General features: G+C 38.8%; 1 protein-coding gene across 1 annotated transcript; it reads left to right on the top strand.

The window, feature by feature from the left end:
- The first annotated feature begins 478 nt into the window (after positions 1-478).
- Positions 479-17,137, top strand: wnt10a (wingless-type MMTV integration site family, member 10a). The gene is made up of 4 exons (XM_084122764.1): positions 479-910; positions 1,771-2,033; positions 4,792-5,165; positions 16,404-17,137. The coding sequence occupies exons 1-4, from the start codon at positions 681-683 to the stop codon at positions 16,869-16,871; spliced, it is 1,335 nt and encodes a 444-aa protein (XP_083978890.1). The 5' UTR covers positions 479-680; the 3' UTR covers positions 16,872-17,137.
- The last annotated feature ends 1,580 nt before the right edge of the window (positions 17,138-18,717 follow it).

Here is an 18,717-nt window from a genome sequence, read left to right as displayed (position 1 = left end):
AAAATATTTGTGTAAATCTTATAAATCCTTCCATTGAATAAAGACAATGTTGATTTTTATTCATATTTAAATATATACCATTTCGGTATAGACATATGCTTGCCTGATCCCTGCCTGGCTCTACTTTTTCTGTTTTTGTGTCATATATCTTTGTTTGTTATATATCTCAATAAAATCCTTCAATTGAATAAAGACAACATTGATTTTATCCATATTCATAGCATGAAAGTACCTCGTTATTATTCTCTATCTGTCCCAGACCAATCCCTCACATGTCAATAGGTCCTAACTTCCCTGTTTATCGGTTCAATCTGGATTTGTCTAATGAGGCACTTGTCCTCTATGGCAGTGTGCTCTGTGTGTGTGTGTGTGTGTGTGTGTGTGTGTGTGTGTGCGTGCGTGCGCGTGTGTGTGTGTGTGTGTGTGTGAGAGAGAGAGTGTGCTGACGTAGAGGTGGGCTGGCAGAGAGTTAAGTGGAGTAGTCTGAGTGCCATCAAGATAAGGCAAACATCAGAAGTCCTGAAGACAGTAGATTGCTCAGTCTGAGTACTGATGTATATACATGAGTGTCTTGTGTCAGATGATATCTCAGCGGATCCTCACAGCGTCAGCTCACATGTTCATTCATTCATTCTTTCAACAGAAAGCACCAGCAGAAAAGTTGTAAAGTGGTTTCATGAATGAGGTGTCACGACATCGCTTGGCACTCTCCAGCATCATTTGATTTTTCGTCAGATTTGGACGATCTGAAGCTGATCGCTGGAAAGCTGTGCGCGTATTGCACGGATCTTCTCCTCAAGCAGAAGAGTTGTTGTGAGAGAGTTTTGCAGAAGAGCAGCAGCAGCAGCATGGATTACTTTTTATATCGACTCTTCTGTTCTTTGGCTTTGGCGTCGCTTTTAGTTCAAAGGTAAGGACTTTCTCAGTTGTTTCGAGTAAAATTGAAACTAATTTATTCGCTTCTGCGCGTGAATCTCTATGTCTATTTACTGTAAACGTTTGCTCACAAACATACACTAAATAAACTGCCATGATATTCTGTTCTTACGTGCTTCATAAAACTTTCAAAACAAGAAGTTTTGCACATCCGTTTTTTGTTTTGTTTCTAACATCTTTGAGAAAAGTAGTACAAAGTGAAGTTTTATTTTACTCTTTTATAATGTGACTAAAGTACTTGTCACAAAGTGCTGAGGTGGGCTATTTGGTTCACTTTTGATTGATAGATTTAAATATTTTGCTAATAAAAAATGTCTTCATTTAATATCAGTTATAGTTTATTTGCAGTTTAGTTACTTTGTATAATTTAGTATAATAGGCTATATGTATAATATCATAGTGTATAAATAATGTATAATATAGTTTGTATAATATTATATTGTACTGGTAATTTGCATTGCATTAGTTAGTTTATACACTAAGTTAAGTTTCACATAACTTTTCTTTAATGTAGGCTGTTGTTGCATCTGATATTTTGACAAGTAATCTCAAATCATCCTCCTTTGATGCCATATTTTCTGCATGTATATAGTATCTATTTCCAGCACATGGTGTATTTTGTATTAGTCATGAGCATTAGGCTCCACAGTGGCTCAATGTCACTCTAATGTGTGACACAGCAGTTTTGTATGACCCATGGGATCTTTTTATTTTATAAACACATACAAAATGCAAAAGAACTCATAAACATTTATTTATTTATTATTACCTCTTTAAGCATCTTTTTCAGCCGGTGTATTTGGATACTTGATAAGGTTTCGTTCTCTCTTCTAGGGCAGATTCAAATGAAATCCTGGGACTAAAGATCCCCTTTGACCCCATTCTCAATGCCAACACGGTGTGTTTGACCCTGCCCGGCCTGACAAAGAAACAGCTGGACGTGTGTATGAGACATCCAGATGTGACGGCCTCTGCCATACAAGGCATTCAGATCGCCATCCATGAGTGCCAGCATCAGTTCAGAGGACACCGCTGGAACTGCTCAAGTCTGGAGACCAGGAACAAGATCCCCTATGAGAGTATTGTCTTCAGCAGGGGTAAGCAACAAAATAAACCTAAACTATGTGGAACTAGTGACTTCTTCAGTTTGTCAACATTTCGGGAGACGTTTTTGGAAAATCTGGTTTGGTCTGTGCTTTTCTTGGGGCCATGGTGTAAAAGTATACAAAAACAGAATTTCAAATTAATGTTGGTATTCATACTTAAGTAATTGCATATACACTGGTTTGGTAAGCTAAACTAACCCATATTGGTAAATAAATCCACATTTGTACATTGATAACAGACATAAATGTGTGATAGTAGGAAAACTCTATCAGTCATAGGCATATATCACTTAAAAAGTGAATGTAAATATCCTGCAAGGGGGGCTTCCCTGGCCAGCTAATGCTTTTACTTTGTGCCAGTGCAAGTGCTGTGAATTTGCTTTCAGCATTTTCCCAACCCTCAGTGGCAAAAGCATAAACCTGTTTAGTTAGTTTCTATAACCCAAAGTGACAGTTTCCTTCAATCTTTAATTCATTTTCCCACTTCCTCCACCATCAGCGCAGCCGGGCGTGCCTCTCACTTTAAATTATTTGTTAGATTGATTTGTTCCAGGTCTTTCATTGGCTTGGAAGGAAATCTAAAACAGCATTTCCATGTCCGTGTCTTCTGGCTGCGCCTAAGTGCCGTTTGCCCCCCATAGAATCATGAGAGGATTGCACGAACAAAAAAGCAGGACCGGCTGGTTTCGTGTGTGTGTGTGTGTGTGTGTGTGTGCGTGTGTGTGTGTGTGTGTGTGTGTGTGTGTGTGTGTGTGTGTGTCTGTGTGTGTGTCTGTGTGTGTGTGTGTTTCAGCATTCAGGTCTCCTCTGTGTGAGTGTGTATGTCACTGTGGGTGGGTGGGTTAATAGGTGTGAGCTCCTGTGTATTTTGAAATGATCAATTGAACATCGTTCAGGTATTTCAGATCTTTGCTCCGAGCCCCAAGGGCAGCTCTGCCATCAGCAAGCATTTTTGGAAAACACAGCGAATTCCTGACACTGACTGTTTCACACCTGATTTAAGTCTTAAAGGCTCATTAGTCATTTGTAATCGCCAAAGATGGACAAAGCAGGACATGGAGGTGAGGCGAGGCTGCATTCACAGGCCTAATAAGACAAGCCCCAATCTGCATTAAACACGCTTTTTAAGTGGTAGACATGGGGTCATGGCCGGTTTAAAACTTGTTCAAACTTGGAAATTTCTGTTTCTCTTGAAGGATAATTTACAATAAACCAAAGGTCTTTAGTGGTCACACAAATGCATATGAATGCAGACAGTCAATAATGCAGAAATAATAAACTTAAAAAAAAATTGCTGGGGGCTTGACATACAGTAATCTGTGTCTTCTAGAGTTTATTTCAGATCTTTGACCAGACTGATTAAGTGTTGTTTTCCATTGTTTTAAATTATTTATATAAAAGTATATATAGTGTATATATATTATAAAATGTATTATATTGTATATATGTCTATGTGTGTGTGTCTGTATGTGTATATACTGTACATACACACACACAAACATATATTTATATACATAATATATGCTTTATATGTGTATATGTACAGACTCAGTGACACACACACACACACACACACACACACACACACAGAGAGAGACATGCAATATATAAATGTAATAATATATATACACACACATATTATGTAAACAAACTTTTATGTTAGATGCGATTAATTGTGATTAATTGATTTGACTGCACTAATATATAGGCTACATAGATAGATAGATAGATAGATAGATAGATAGATAGATAGATAGATAGATAGATAGATAGATAGATAGATAGATAGTATATGTATAAGTGTGTGTCTAAATATATACTTTATATTCTTTTAGATCAGTAACCAGACTTTTTTTGAGACTTAACGGTAAAAACAGGAATTGTATATGTATACTTAAGAGAGTTTTTTTCATACTGAAGAAGTGCCCTTTGATTTTAGCAAGCAGAAGGAACTATAAACTATTTAGCCTTTAGTGGGCTCTTTCATGTTTCTGAGCATGGCCTTCTTTAATTCCCCATCTGTCCCTGAAAGTGATTCAGGAGAGTCTGCTTTTATGAGACCTCCGTTTATTATTGTTTAAAACCATTAGCGTTCAACAAACCTATAGCACACGCAGGCACCTCTGGTGAAGCATCTTTACTCTGGAAACCCTGGAGAGAGAAAAAAAAAAACATTGTAATTAAATATTCTTATACAAGGACAACAACATAACGTACTACTGCTACATGTGGCTCTCATGTGTTTGAACGTTTTTGCTGAGGAATTTCTTAAATCTTGTCAGAAAGCATTAAAGTCAGCCACACTTCTGTTCCAATAAAAAGCGTGGTGGATGAGAGCTGAAATCCAGATGAGCGGCATGATTAGTGCAGATCAAACGGCTGCTAACGGTAGCCAGGTTAATTGTAGCCACGTTTTTGAGCTCTTCGCAGAGCTTGTGTACAGATGAGCATGTCTGTGCTTAGCCACACTAACCAGAGCCCTCCACACCTTTTCCATTGTTCCTGCATGTGCATGCCTTGGATACTTAAGCGCTGCACTGCGTTAACTAGATTTGTTGTGCTTTGTCCTGTGAGGTCTTTCGGTTGCTTGTTGTGTGGAGGAATATACTGGTACTGCTGTCAAGCATCAGGGCGATAGCGATCTCCTCCCCAAAGCACAGAGAGAACAAATCCACAGGGGCAAAGTGGGCGATGGACAACATTTGAGTGAGGCTTGCCTGAATAATCCCTTGTATTGTCTCTTTGGCAGGTTTCAGAGAAAGCGCATTTGCATACGCTATTGCGGCGGCCGGTGTGGTGCACGCTGTGTCCAACGCCTGCGCCATGGGCAAACTGAAAGCCTGCGGCTGCGATGAGAAACGTAGAGGGGACGAGGAGGCGTTCAGGATCAAACTCAACCGTCTGCAGCTTGAGGCCATCAACCGGGGTAAAGGAATGGTGCACGGCGTGATGGAACACTTTCCCGCCGACGCTCTCGGTCCCCAGGACTCCTGGGAATGGGGCGGCTGCAGCCCCAACGTGGAGTTCGGTGAGCGCTTCTCCAAGGAGTTCTTGGACTCCCGGGAGACGTACAGAGACATTCACTCCAGGATGAGACTTCATAACAACAGAGTTGGCAGGCAGGTGAGAGACGGCGTTATGTTGGCTGTGTGTGATGTGTGACACTAAGCCTGAATGAATCAGCAGTGTTGGATTGCAAAGGGGATCGACTTACGCTCCCTTTTAAGGTGCGTTAAAACGCGGTGTTCAAAGATGAGCGCTTCTTTTCTACCGAGATACTATAACCGTGTCACATGTACTAAAGGGGACAATAGCGGTTGAGTTCCTCCTTTTGATGTACCTAGAAGCTACAGATTTTCTCCGAGCGGCAGTTAAACATGAAGGGACGCTCATGTTGCAGCTGTGCTCTTGAAAGCTTCATCCCTGTCCGTTTTGCCAAGCGTAACATTTTTTTGTTTGTGCGTTCCCTGCCTCGTGTGATCGTTGCTTTTTCAAAAAAGCGAACCCTGGCATTGAGAGAGGTTTGTTGAACTTTTTGCCTGGGCTCCTGCCTGTGCGTAAACGTAAGAGCCGGTGCCCCGTCTATGCTCAATTTGGTGCACTCATGAATCTTTTCCGATCTCCACGCAAGTGTCCACCCCCCAAACCACCTACCAACTGCAAAACACTTAAATGAGCAATAACTCCACTCGAGCAAAAGCAAACATGTGCTTCTCTGAAACGTGTTATCTTTGGATTTGGGAATGTTTAAAAGGCATTTAAGCTTTATCAAAATATGCCTTCCCTGGTGTTGCCTTTGATCAGTGAGTCCCTCCTGGTGGCAATGTGTGATGTAAGGGATCGAGGTGTTGTCTTTTTGCCTGTGTTGGACTAATTAGATAATAAGTGGTAGATTAGCAGCACTGTGGCGCAGTTAAGTTAAAAGCACTGGGAGGAATAACAGGACATGTAATAGGTGAAGAACTGATGGGGCCTTTCTGAGTCTTTACGTATTACTTTTGTTTTATAAGGAAAACAAGTGGACACCACTATTGCAAAAATGTCACTTATTTTAATCCATAAACATTTATTTCATGCAGCTTGTAGTACAGAGCACAAAGTCATCAGAAATATGTAATAACACAAATTGAATTATGCAGTGACTAAAAATGTTAAACATATCAAAAACATCTTAAATTTTAGATTCACTCTTTGCTTTGATGACAGCTTTACACACTCTATATTTGCCCGACCAACTTTATGAGGAGCATCCCGAGGTGTCTTTCCATCTTGAAGAATGTTCTCAGGACACTTGTTAACTGCTTTCCCTTCACTCTCGGTCCAAATCATCCATCTCAAATACTTTTCTTTTTCTTTTTCTTTTTTTTTTTTTCTGTAAAGAAAATCATATATGTGTCTACAAAACTAGTTTCAGTAATTTAAGAATAAGCATATAGATCACAATTTCTTAAAATTTAGTAAGATGTGTTCAAAACTTTTCACTGGTACTATATCCTTATTTATGATCACTCAAGCAGTTGTTGCCCAGTTGTTCATAAATGTTAGACTCCAGTTCCTAAATTATTTAATAGATCTGGAAAGGGTATCCTAACCTAGTTAAGAGTTGCAAGACAAAATGTTTTGGAATTATATGATCACAGTGAAATTTGGAAGTAGAATACATGAGCCATTTATTGTAGATCCATAATAGTGCCCCCTACCACAGTGAAAACATGGATTGCTGGAAAATTCTGTCAATGGTGAGGAAGCATTGTGTCGTAATAAATGACTGAAAATATTGTCAGTGGTGGGGAAAGAGTAAATAAGCATTTGAAAAAAATAATAATGGGCTACATGTTTTCAAAGGGTTATCACTACAACATTGCAACAATTAACAGATCTGGTGGAAAAAGTGCACATGTGGATTGCTGGAAGAGGCAGTTCTTCCACCACCTCTGTTAGTTGTTTTATTGTTGTTTTATTGTTGCATTGATAAATTCCTCAAAGAAGCTCATAAATGTATCATTCAATGTGGCGTGTCAGGTGCGTTGACAATTTGCTTATGCTTGTGCTCTAAATGTTTATTCCCATAATATCCGGTTATGCATGACTTACATTTTACTGATTATTTTGTAAATACCTCTAAATATTATAAATTCAAATCACATGAGTTACTCCATTTTGCAAAATAGCTTGGTCTTACAGCAAGTGAATCACTGGTACACCTCAGATTTGACTTGAGCGTGCACATGTGAGTCAACTACATGTTTTTGGCTGGCTAAAATATTAGTTATTAATTGATCATCAAAATACAATTTATTGAATGAAATATTGCATGCTTGGTGTGATGCCCTACTGTCACATTACTCTTGCAGACCCACTGTTGGCTGATTAAGTCGTTGAGGCCAATTCATTTAATTCTTAATTTAAGAATTAGACTTTGCTTAAACTTATTTTCAACTTTACTATAAAAAAAAAAAACTCTGAGGTCCTGCTTTTGGATTAGAAGTGTTTGTACTGCTACACTTATAAGTGGCTTTTTTCTACTCATATAAGGGGCGTTTTCATAGTTCCTATAACTTTTGGCGGAAATGGGGGCTTTTTGGCGTGTTCGCATTGTAGGAACTGGGAATGATTTTAGGAATGCCTTTTGGGTTACTAAATTAGCTACTTAAGAGTTGGGAAGTAAACCAGCACAATAGATAGGATCTACCAGTGATGTAAGTGTATGTTGATTGGCCGAACACATGCCATACAAAACACTGGCGCCTGTCATTTTTAAAAAGCAGTGTAAACACGAACGTAAACATGAACGAAAGTTCACGAACGTGGTAAAAACAACGATAAGACATAAACATATAGAAAGCTAATGTTAACGGCTTTTGCATTACCCTTTGTCCATGGCGTTGTGTTCTTTTCTTAGCTTCAATGATATGTTGCTGGAAGTTAGAGATTTAGTCTCTTACCCCTACTTTTCAATTGCATAACTTATATGTCTACATTCCATCTCCATTATCACAAAACCCACGACACACAACAAAAACACAGCTCTGATCACGGCGTCCTCCATCCTCCAGTTGACGTTGTTGAATGCCGCACTTAAATGACATTGCTGTCGGCTGGCTTACGTCACTTCAGAGTTCCTACGCTGAATGCAACCAGGAAAATGGCCCTAGGGGAAAATGTAGTTATCGGGGACAGCCTTGGGTGGCTAGTTCCAATAACTGAGTTCCTATAACTCAGTGTGAAAGCCCCTATAATCTACCACTTCTCTTATTTCTGCGGTTTCATATTTGGTAATCCAAAGCTACTTACATTGTTTTTTTTGTTTTTTTAACAGATTTTCACATTTTTGCCATTCATGCATTCCCTGGGAATTGAACCCATGATCTGGTCATTAGTACTCTACTGATTGAGCTACATTGACTAACCCTACACTGTAAAAAATTTGCTGTAGTTATGCAGCTCTTTGCCAGTAACTCACTGTAGATTTAAATTGATGTTATTTACTGGCAACAGTTTGTTCAAAGTTAAATGAACATTAAACATTAACAAGTCTTTGTCTTTACAGAATAAAACTATAAAATAACAACCTAATGCAAAGCATTCTGGGAACCAGAAATCTTCATTAACCTTTTTCTGTTTTTTTCCTTCAGATTTTGGTTCCCAGAATGCTTTGCATGAGGCTGTTATTTTAGTTTTATTCTGTAAAGATAAAGACTTGTTAATGTTTAATATTCATTTAACTTTGAACAAACTGTTGCCAGTAAATAACATAAATTTAAATCTACAGTAAGTTACTGGCAAGCAGCTGCAAGTAATACTGTAATTTCTACAGATTTTTTTTTACAGTGTAACTCTTAACATGTATTATTACTCTTATCACTACCATGATTTTAAAGTCCTCCTGTGGTGAAAATTAAGTTTTTAATGTTGTTTATATGTCTATGTGGTGTTTTTAATATGCTTTAAGACAAACCATGTGGAAACTCATAAGTCAACATCATTGCTGAGTATTTTCTCTTTAAAACTCCAGGGAACTAAAGACAGTCTCAAAAACGTGGTTTGAAATCGCTGGTGTTTCTGACGTCACAAACTTTAGCATATCATTAACAGCGAACTAGCAGGGGAGTCTCGAGAGATGCCAGGTTATATCTCGGTATATTTTTCTGTTGATATGAAAAATCGGGTAGATTTAGCAATATAGCGGGTGTATGATGTATAATACGATGTTATGATCAACTATATGCCTTTCTCCACTTATCAAAGCGTTTCTGATTATTGTCAGAAGGCAGCTGCCTGACTCTGATATGGTGAATGGGAACATGGTTTGTGTAACATTAGCAACACATTATTAGCTGTTTGATAACATAGTCAGGCAAAAGGCTAAACATATTAATAACTGATCAGAGTAAAGTAGTATGCGTATTTGGCGTGCTGTCCGAGGGTTGGGCTCCGAGCTCGGAATTCGGCCCGAACCCAGAGTACTCCCCCGTATTTCTGGTTAGGACGTAACCAAGTGAGTGTGGAGACGGGGTGGTGGAGGGATGCTGAAAACTGTCAAGGAACATAGGTGGGTCGACTGTCATGCCTCCACTCGTGCTGATTGGGTTGACATGTTGATTAGTGATTGCTGACTGCTGGTTGGAATTACATGATAATTGGATAGATCATTTGAACGTGTTCCTCCCGAACTTTGTTAATACAACATCATCATGTGTCCAACGTTGTAAAGAGCGATACCATTGTGTTAGATGATGATACATAGATGTTTATGGCAGCGTTTACCTCAGTAAGCTGGCCGAGTGGGTCTCTGAGCTGGTGGTGTGAGTGGAGGCGGGGCTAATTAGCATTTTAATGTATCCACGTATACTAAATGAAGGAAGGGTGTAGAGTTACATTCAAGCTTTTTTAAGGCATGAAGACATTTTTTTCACAGGAAAAAAACTTTTAAATAATGTATGTCATTTTGGTGATCACAGATGAGTTTTAAGGGATACAATTATTGACTACAGAGGGACTTTAAGAGCTTCACTATTGCTTGTAACTCCAATATTGTCCAACTTATTTTGGTGTTGCAATAAACAGCAGCTCATCAGCTGTGCGTTCTAGTTGTGGGAGGCAAGATATCATCATGGATTAATCTGCTATCACTCTTTATCAGGACCGTACAGAACTGAAGTGTAAATGACCATGATAAGCTCCGATGGGCCATCACTGGCAGGTTCACACAGACAGAGTTGCAGATTGTTCATTGTTTGCTGCTTCCTCTTCTCCAATTTGTCTCTGTATCGTTCCATCAGTTTTCTGGTTCCCTTGATTATTTAGACAAAACATACTTGGTCAGTCCTAAATAAAGTAACAGATACACTATTAAAAATAAAGGTTCCAAACTGGGTTTTTTGCAACAATGCCATAAAGAAGAACAATTGTAGCTTCGCCAAAGTACCTTTCAGGAAACCATTCTCAAAATAACCATTTTTACCTTAGTGTGAAGAACACTTCTAAAGAATCTAAAGAACTAAATAAATCAAAAGAATCTTTTTCCCAAGAAAAAATAATGAATGTTAAAGTTTACTCATGGAACCATAAATGGCAAAAAAAAGAACCTTGATTTTAAGTTGTGTTTGCCATCTAAAATACCTCTGATAATTCTCATGTCCAATTTTGTGTCTCGCTCTATACACTTTGACACATTGTTCTAGAGACTGTTAATTTGGTATATTTCTAGAGTCTTTGTTATTGATGAATTCTGTCACAGTTTCATGATTTATTGTTGTAATTATCATGATCATTGTAGACTTCATTGGCAAAAGCCACCCATTTGAAGATGTCTCAAGAGCTCAAGAGACGACACTTCAAAGGATCTATATTGTTATCATTTTCTAAACTGATTAATTGTTATTTACATTGGATGATCTATAAAGGATGCTGGAAGTTCAGGATTTCTGTCTGAGAAGCTCAATAAGGAGGTGTGGTGTTTGATCAAGCTGCCAGCGAGGGTGTGATGTATAGAGAGACGCCATTGTTTAGGAATATTTCTTCTGCTTCTGCCAGTAAGCCTATTTGGCATCCAAATCTGATTGTCAGAAAAAAAATTGCTGCTACCGAAATATGTTACTGTTGGCAGGTTTGCTCGAGTCAGTGTCAGCAAGATGAGAAAGAAAAATCAGAAATCCTTCATCTTCCAACTTTAATTAAACAAATTTTCTTGATAAAAGATATGTGATCTGAAAATTCATAATTCATGACATTGTCTTTGGCAATTGGATCCCATAATTTTGGCAGATGGGTGATGTGACGTAGGGGTTCCGGGTAGGTAGGGACATGCTCTGTATCACAGAGATTTTTTATTTGCAAGGTTTGCGATCCAACGTTCGCTCACCTCCCCACCTCCCTCCCCGGGAAAGGTAGTCGCTTGTCGAGGAATGTAGTGACTTTACTGGGATGTACATGTCGCCTCATGCCCACCCTCTGGTTCTCACGACGTTCAGTCTTGTTAAAAGCTCTAATTAGTGGCTGCTGGCTATTTGGAAACAGATGTTTAAAGCTAGCAAAAGATTTTAGACATCAAACACAGCGGGAAGTAGAAAGACATTCGCCCTTCCTTCCCCAAATACAACTTTTAAACAGTCTGTCACTGGCCAGGGCAACAAAGAGAGAGAGAGAGAGAGAGAGAGAGAAAAAAAAGGAAACTGCATGAAGAGAATCAATTTAATTGTATTGTTTTAGTATTTGCCATTCACCACTTCTGGCAACATCATATGGACCAGCGGGGCAAAAAGAACAGGGCATGTTTTTATGTTTGCAGTAGTAGCCGATTACATGGCAACGTCTAGTGGGGTTGTAAATTATTTTTTGCATGTTTTCATTGGAGCTCCTTCCACTCAATGAAGACCGGTTGGAAAGCCAGGCAACGTTTCTACTTTTAGAGCAAGGCAAGCAAAGGGCAGGAGTCAGTACAGAAACACAGTTTATAAGAACAATGTTTTGACCTAGAAGTATTAGTGACATTTCCTCTACATTTCTTTGCTATATACACCACACATGATTTAAATGTAAACACGTTTAATTGACGAAATACATCACAGTCTGATCACGCATCTATCCGAGACTTTAATGAAGATGTGTGTCGGGACACTGAGGTTTTTGGGGGAACGCCTCCTCTAAAACATCAAAGGAACCGAGCAATTCTCATTCAGCAATTCATCAAGAGCCATTAGATGGAGGATCATGTTGTCAGGCACCCTGTCATCATTTTGTCCTAGACCTTTAGTGGACTCTCAAGCTTATACCTTACAGTGTCTTACTGCGACTGCAGTGCCCTGAACAGCAAAGTGCTCCACAAATGATCACCTGTCTGTGGTGATGCTTTTTGGACTGGCATGCAAATATTTTAGACATCAATGTTGTTTTTGTGTATTAGTGTTAAAGACATCATAAAATGAAAGCTGACCCAATTTACAATTTAATGTCAACATTTGATTTTCCTTCACATTCTCACTATTCAGAAAACAATTACAAGAAATGACATTTCATTTAAAGAAATCTATAATGCAGTTTCAGTTGTTTAATTTTCTCTACAGATTTTCCTGTGGTCACCCATACATGGGGTGTTTGTTGCAGTGCTCCACAAACTGTGCTGTTCTCTGTTCATTTCTTCTACATCTGGATTTCTAAATCTTTTATACGTTACATAGATGTTTTTGTTCACAGATCAACTTTATCTGGAATAGTTTTACAATAAATTGAAGGAATATGAACAATGCCATGTGGAAACTCTTTATTAGAAAGGAAGACAGGCATGTTGCCATATGGCAATTCTGGAATTGCACTAATGCATTTTTAACAGTGACATACTGAAAAGAGTCATTATTCTCACTTAATGTTTTATTTTTTATTTTTTTTACAAATCAAAATCCATGTCCCAGTTACACTTAATGTTGTCACATTTTCCTGGTTAAATAAACATTACATTACACCAAAAAAATAATAATACTTTTTGGTATTTTTACATCAACAATGTTATTAATTTTCTATTTATTAAAACCTAAGTATAAATCTCATCAAATTAGCATTTTAAGCATTTTTACATTTATTCAACTGGTCACAAAATATCTTTAATTTCACCAAGCTGATTTATCATTAAATTATTAATTTTTCTTTCTAAAAATATAATAACTTTCTCCACTCAGAAATATGGCACACCCGGAAAGCCATATGTGTTGCAAATGCTTTTTCAGTTGTTTTTAATAGTATTCTTGAAGGACTTCAGTTAGTATCAATATTTGATTGATTGATTGATTGATTGATTGATTGATTGATTGATTTTATATTAGTTTTATGTTGTTGGCTTAGTGTGAAGGGGAAAGCGTCTGACTTGAGGGGTTGCACATTTACAACTGTTTTGCTGTATACTGCCTGTCGTCCAAATGTGCTACCAATGTGTTTTACTTGATCTCAGTCTGGTGCCAGTTTATGGGCAAGCCTGTCTCACTTTTTCTTCAATTAAAGTGGCCCAGATGTGGCTCTCAATTTGCTCTGCACCAATAAAATTACAGCACACCCTTCAAAACATCCACATCCACAGCATGTTGGAAAAGAAAATGTGCAAATTTATAGGCCCTAATATGTTTTGCTTGCAGAGCCATTTATAGTGGCTTCTGCTGTGTTACTGTAGCTTTTGGAGCAGCACATGTTGCTGTACACATCAAATGCTGATGAATAACTGCAACACTTCTTCCACTGCACTTCTGCTCTTGCCAAAGACATGTCAGACAGAAAGATTAGCTTTTTTCAAGGATGAAATATGCCTTTAGGTTTGTTAGGTGCTGACACTCTTTAGATTTCCAGAACATCCCGCGATTGCATGTGGTTGCACTGTAAATGTATGTTCCTTGGCTTATAAAGTGCTGTATGCCTATATAAATTGTAGGATACACTGAATAAAACAAATCTGCCGGTAAAGCCCATTGTTTCACGAGTCTCATTCTGTGCCAGCAGGGCAACGCAGAGTCTTGACAGGCTTCGCTTTAAGGATGTTAATCTGTTCATGGCAGACTCTTCATCGGTAGCTCCTTGGGCTAGACAGCCTGCCAGGCTTCAGTCAGACGCTCCACCTCTCCACACACCCGATAGATTATCCTGTTGTCACTTAAGCAGGGTGGCAGCTTCCGAGAGCACTTCCTGTCTCTTCCTCGCTTCCTCCACTGCTACGCCACTCCTGCCCTTAGGTGCCTAGTCCAGGCCGAACGGGAAGAAGAGCAATCAGACTCTGCGATCTTCCATCTCTTCCCTGTAGCTCCCTCATCATGGGCCGCACATGGCAAGAGCAGGCAGGTACACTTACTAAACTGCTGGAAGTGAGACATTTAAATTTCCATCAGGCCTTCGGCACTCAAAGTGAAAGGATTTGAATATCTTTATTTGTCTGTACCCGCATTGCATCGGCCCTCAGGGGACTGATTTGGCTTCCTTTTGGAAGGCTGCAAGGTCTCGAAACGATCCCGACCATGAAAATATTGGTGCCGGAAAGGGTAAATCCTTGTTTTCCCATCTAAATGAACTAAGGGTTCATTTGAGTACCACTGAGATGTTTACCTCTAGAGATCAGCCTGAATTTTTTGTGTCTATGTTGAGCGAAAATGGTTTTGTAGTACCTGATTTGCCATTGTTGGTGTATTGTTGTGATTGATGGTTGTTATCTTTGGCCTCAATAAGGTATCTGTTTCATATCTGTCTCTCTACTGTGTGTGCCCATTCATATAAAACCAACCTGCTCCATTTGCATGCACACCTATGGTGGCTAAGAGCTTGAAATAGAAACCACCGGCATGCAAACCGCATAGCCTGGAGAATTCACAATCTTCAGGGATGGGAGATGTCTGCTTTTGACAACTGCTGAAACCGACCTGCGACTTGAGGTGAACGGCAACAGTTGTCTTAAAAAAAAAAAAAAGTTTTAGCAGACTGCGGCCCTGGAGGATTGTAAAGATGTTTTGAGTCATCTCAAAAACTGAAAGAAATTCTATAAATATATACACCACTTCATAGGAGGGGAAAGACAGAAGAAAAAACACAAACCATGGCTGAGTGACATGAAATAGCACAGCTTCATCTTGTACAGTGAAACCTAATCCGCTGAGTTTTGACAGACAAAACTCGACTTATCTCTAAAGATGTTCAAACTGTGTTTTGTCCCGTGCTGAGCGCTATTGGAAGCCTGAGACAGTGTGAAATGTGGGATTGCTAAGCCTTAATGTTTGTGCTTGTGTTGTTGATATGGGTGGATGCTGGGGCATCTGTCAGTAGTGAGGGTGGCCCCTCTTCCTCTTGGTAATTGGATCTAAAAGTTTATAGCTGGGGATGACAGACGAGTGCATTGTTGAGAGAATGGGAGGTCTGAACTTGTGAATAGGGCATCCTCATCTCCAACCAGTCTCTGACATGTCGTGTAGTGGAACTCATTAGAAATTCATTAGAAATACTAGACTGAATAAATCTGTTAATAACATAATTTTTTGCTCAAAAATGCCTAAAAATACAACTCTTACATACTGTACAATGAATTGAATACACCTCTTTTATGGCCCTGTTTACTCCTGGTAATAAGATGTGTTTTGGTCGTTTGGATCACAAGTGGATGATGCTAAATGTAGGTGTAAATGGGGTCTAAAACATTTTGAGCTTGGCCACTTTTGACCACTTCCAGAGGTAGTCGAAATCACATTCATTCGAACAGCACAAGAAATCAGGACAGAAGTGGTTGAAAGTGGACAAAAAATATGGATTAAAACACCAGGTGTAAACGGGTATGTGTCTCCCTCTTCCTCTTGTGATCAACCAAAACACATCATAATACCAGGTGTAAACAGGTAATGTTTTAAAGAATTTCTGAATTAAAATTTATTTAGATATTATTTGGAGTGGGATAAAATCCAAAACATTAGGGTGGTAAAACCTTCCTGATTTTATAAATACAAGTTTATAATAAGTTTAAAACCTTTTTAAGCATATTCTTTGCATAATCCTTTATTATAATTTTTCGTGTGTGTGAAATATTGTCCATTATCAACGGTTCCGTTATGAAAAGCAAAATAAATATAAAAAATACTTTTAACTTTTTGCATAAAATGAAATAAAAAATAATTGTCCTTAGTGTAGACCCTATTATATGTAATTGACCCACTTATTCATATATCTTTTGTATAATTTTCCATTCATCACAAATCAGTGATTCATCTAATAAAATATCAGATGATTATAATCACTCCTATTGTAGCTTTACTCATAGCATTGCAAGGCCTAGATAGCCAGCTATGGTCCAGATGTTTTGTGGTTTCCAGATATTAACTCTTCCTCGTCTGTTTTGCTTGTGTGCAGGTTGTGGTGGACCACATGAGGAGGAAATGCAAATGCCACGGTACATCAGGAAGCTGTCAGCTGAAGACCTGCTGGCAGGTGACTCCAGAGTTCAGAACGGTGGGCTCGCTGCTGAAAGAACGCTTCAACATCGCCACGCTAATCAAAGCCCACAACAGAAACACAGGACAGGTGGAGCACGCCCACCCCACCCACCGACGAAGAGCCAACGTGAACGATCTGGTCTACTTTGAGAAGTCTCCAGATTTCTGCGAGAGGGACCTCGGCTCGGACTCTGCTGGGACGCAGGGCCGGATCTGTAACAAGACCAGCCAGGGCATGGACAACTGTGAGAGCCTGTGCTGTGGACGGGGACACAACATCTTACAGCAGACTCGCAGCGAACGCTGCAATTGCAAGTTCCACTGGTGCTGTTACGTGGTGTGCGAGGAGTGCAGGATAACAGAGTGGGTCAGCGTCTGCAAATGAAATGAGCGATCGTCTACTAAATGTACAAAAACAGACATTAAACATAGGGAAAGACTAAGAAATCCCTCCCTTTTGCAATGGACTGCCATTTCCATGATTCCAATGGAAAGCACAAAAAGCGGACTGAGATGAATTGTGTGCTAGAGAAGTGTGCACATGTTTGCACACTGCATGGGTCCAAGCACAAGATTTCAGACTGATTTTTTGGACTTGCACTGCATATAATTTCAGAAAGTATTTTTTAATTTAAATAAATTACGAATATGAATATATTGTGGAGTATATTGCCAACAGAACACTCATCGACACGGCGTTGTGTTCGTTTTAGTTTGGTTTTTAAAGAAATCAGTGGCGCGTGTAGTCCTGTAATATAGCACCAAGCAGCCGCATGGGATTCCGGTACTTAAAGAAGAGAAATATGTGTACAGTATATATATATATATATACACACACTCCTTAGCAAAAAGTGGTATTTTAGTAGTCTTTTAATGGTCTTAATCATTTTAATCACAAGTCACTGGTCAGGAAATTATCACATCATTTCAGCAAGAATTGCACAAATACTGTAGATAAAGTAACTTAGCACAGAATAGCCTTCCCCAACTTGCAGACAGCTTTTTACAGGAAGAAGAGTCAGTGTTGTTCCAACAGTTCATGAGCAGTTGAAAAATGTATCCCAGTTCATTTGAGTTTAATGTGAGACCAAGTATTCACTATAGGGTTCAAATCTGGACTCTGACCAGGCCAAAAAACATGAGCCTGTTGGACTTGTTCTCAAGCCACTTCTTTGCAGTTTGGGCAAGAGCATTGTCTTATTGAGAAATTACATCTGATCATTCCTCTAACAATTTTTCATTTGTGGGAAATATGCCATTCTGCAATATTTTCCTGTACTCCAAAGCATTAAATGACTTTTCACTGTGAAGTAGCTCATCAATCCCAGCAGCTAAAAAGTCTCCCCACACAATGACATCTTCCTCCATATACTTCACTGTGGTAGAGATGCATTTATTATTATATTTATCACCAGATATTAGAAGACACCGTTCTGGAGCATCACCATGCAACTCGTGTTTCATTGTGATTCATCACTTCACACACACACAACTTCCCATATTCTGCCCAAAAACTTCATTCTGTCTTTGATGTTTTTCAGAGACATGAAATGGCTTTTTAAGTAGTGCATTTACTTAAATTTAGATAATTTCCTGACCAATAATTTGTGGTTGAGACAATTATAAAACTTGATATTTAGCCATTTTGGGCTTGGCTTTTTTTTTTTTTTTTGCCCAGGAGTGTATATATATATATATATATATATATATATATATATAGTACATCCATGATGTTTCATATACCTTTGCACAGAGCCATTTGTCAGAAGAGTTTAGCAAATAAACTCTGAGTATAAAAACGGTATCATATACCAGTTAATATCAATTCTAAAAGGCCAGCATGTCTTCCAGTGATTGTACATATAACCACTTTAATGCTGGTAAAAGTGTAGACTGGTCTTCAAAGGCTTGTTTGTCTTGTCAAGGGACACTTTTTAAGCACAGTCAGATGAATGGATTGCACTCATGTGCAAGCTGTGGATCAGTCCTGGAGACCAGTAGAAAGGACGACACTACATGGATATGGACAAAAGCATGAAAAAGACATCATAAAAATGATCTGAGGAGTCTAAATAAATGAAAGAAGCTGGACCTCTACAGATGCTTGTGTGTTTGACGTTTCCCTGCAAACTATTGGCTGTGCCTCTGTTCACTGTAACAGGAACATATTCACCAGAGCTTTTAATGTCAGTCAGTAGATATTTAGACAAATGTATAATCACATCCTGATC

This window comes from Abramis brama (genome assembly GCF_963993115.1).
Source record: "Abramis brama genome assembly, chromosome: 8".
NCBI classification, from domain to species: domain Eukaryota; kingdom Metazoa; phylum Chordata; class Actinopteri; order Cypriniformes; family Leuciscidae; genus Abramis; species Abramis brama.
The sequence above is the reverse complement of the archived record's forward strand: the minus strand, read 5'-3'. Positions and strand labels throughout refer to the sequence as shown.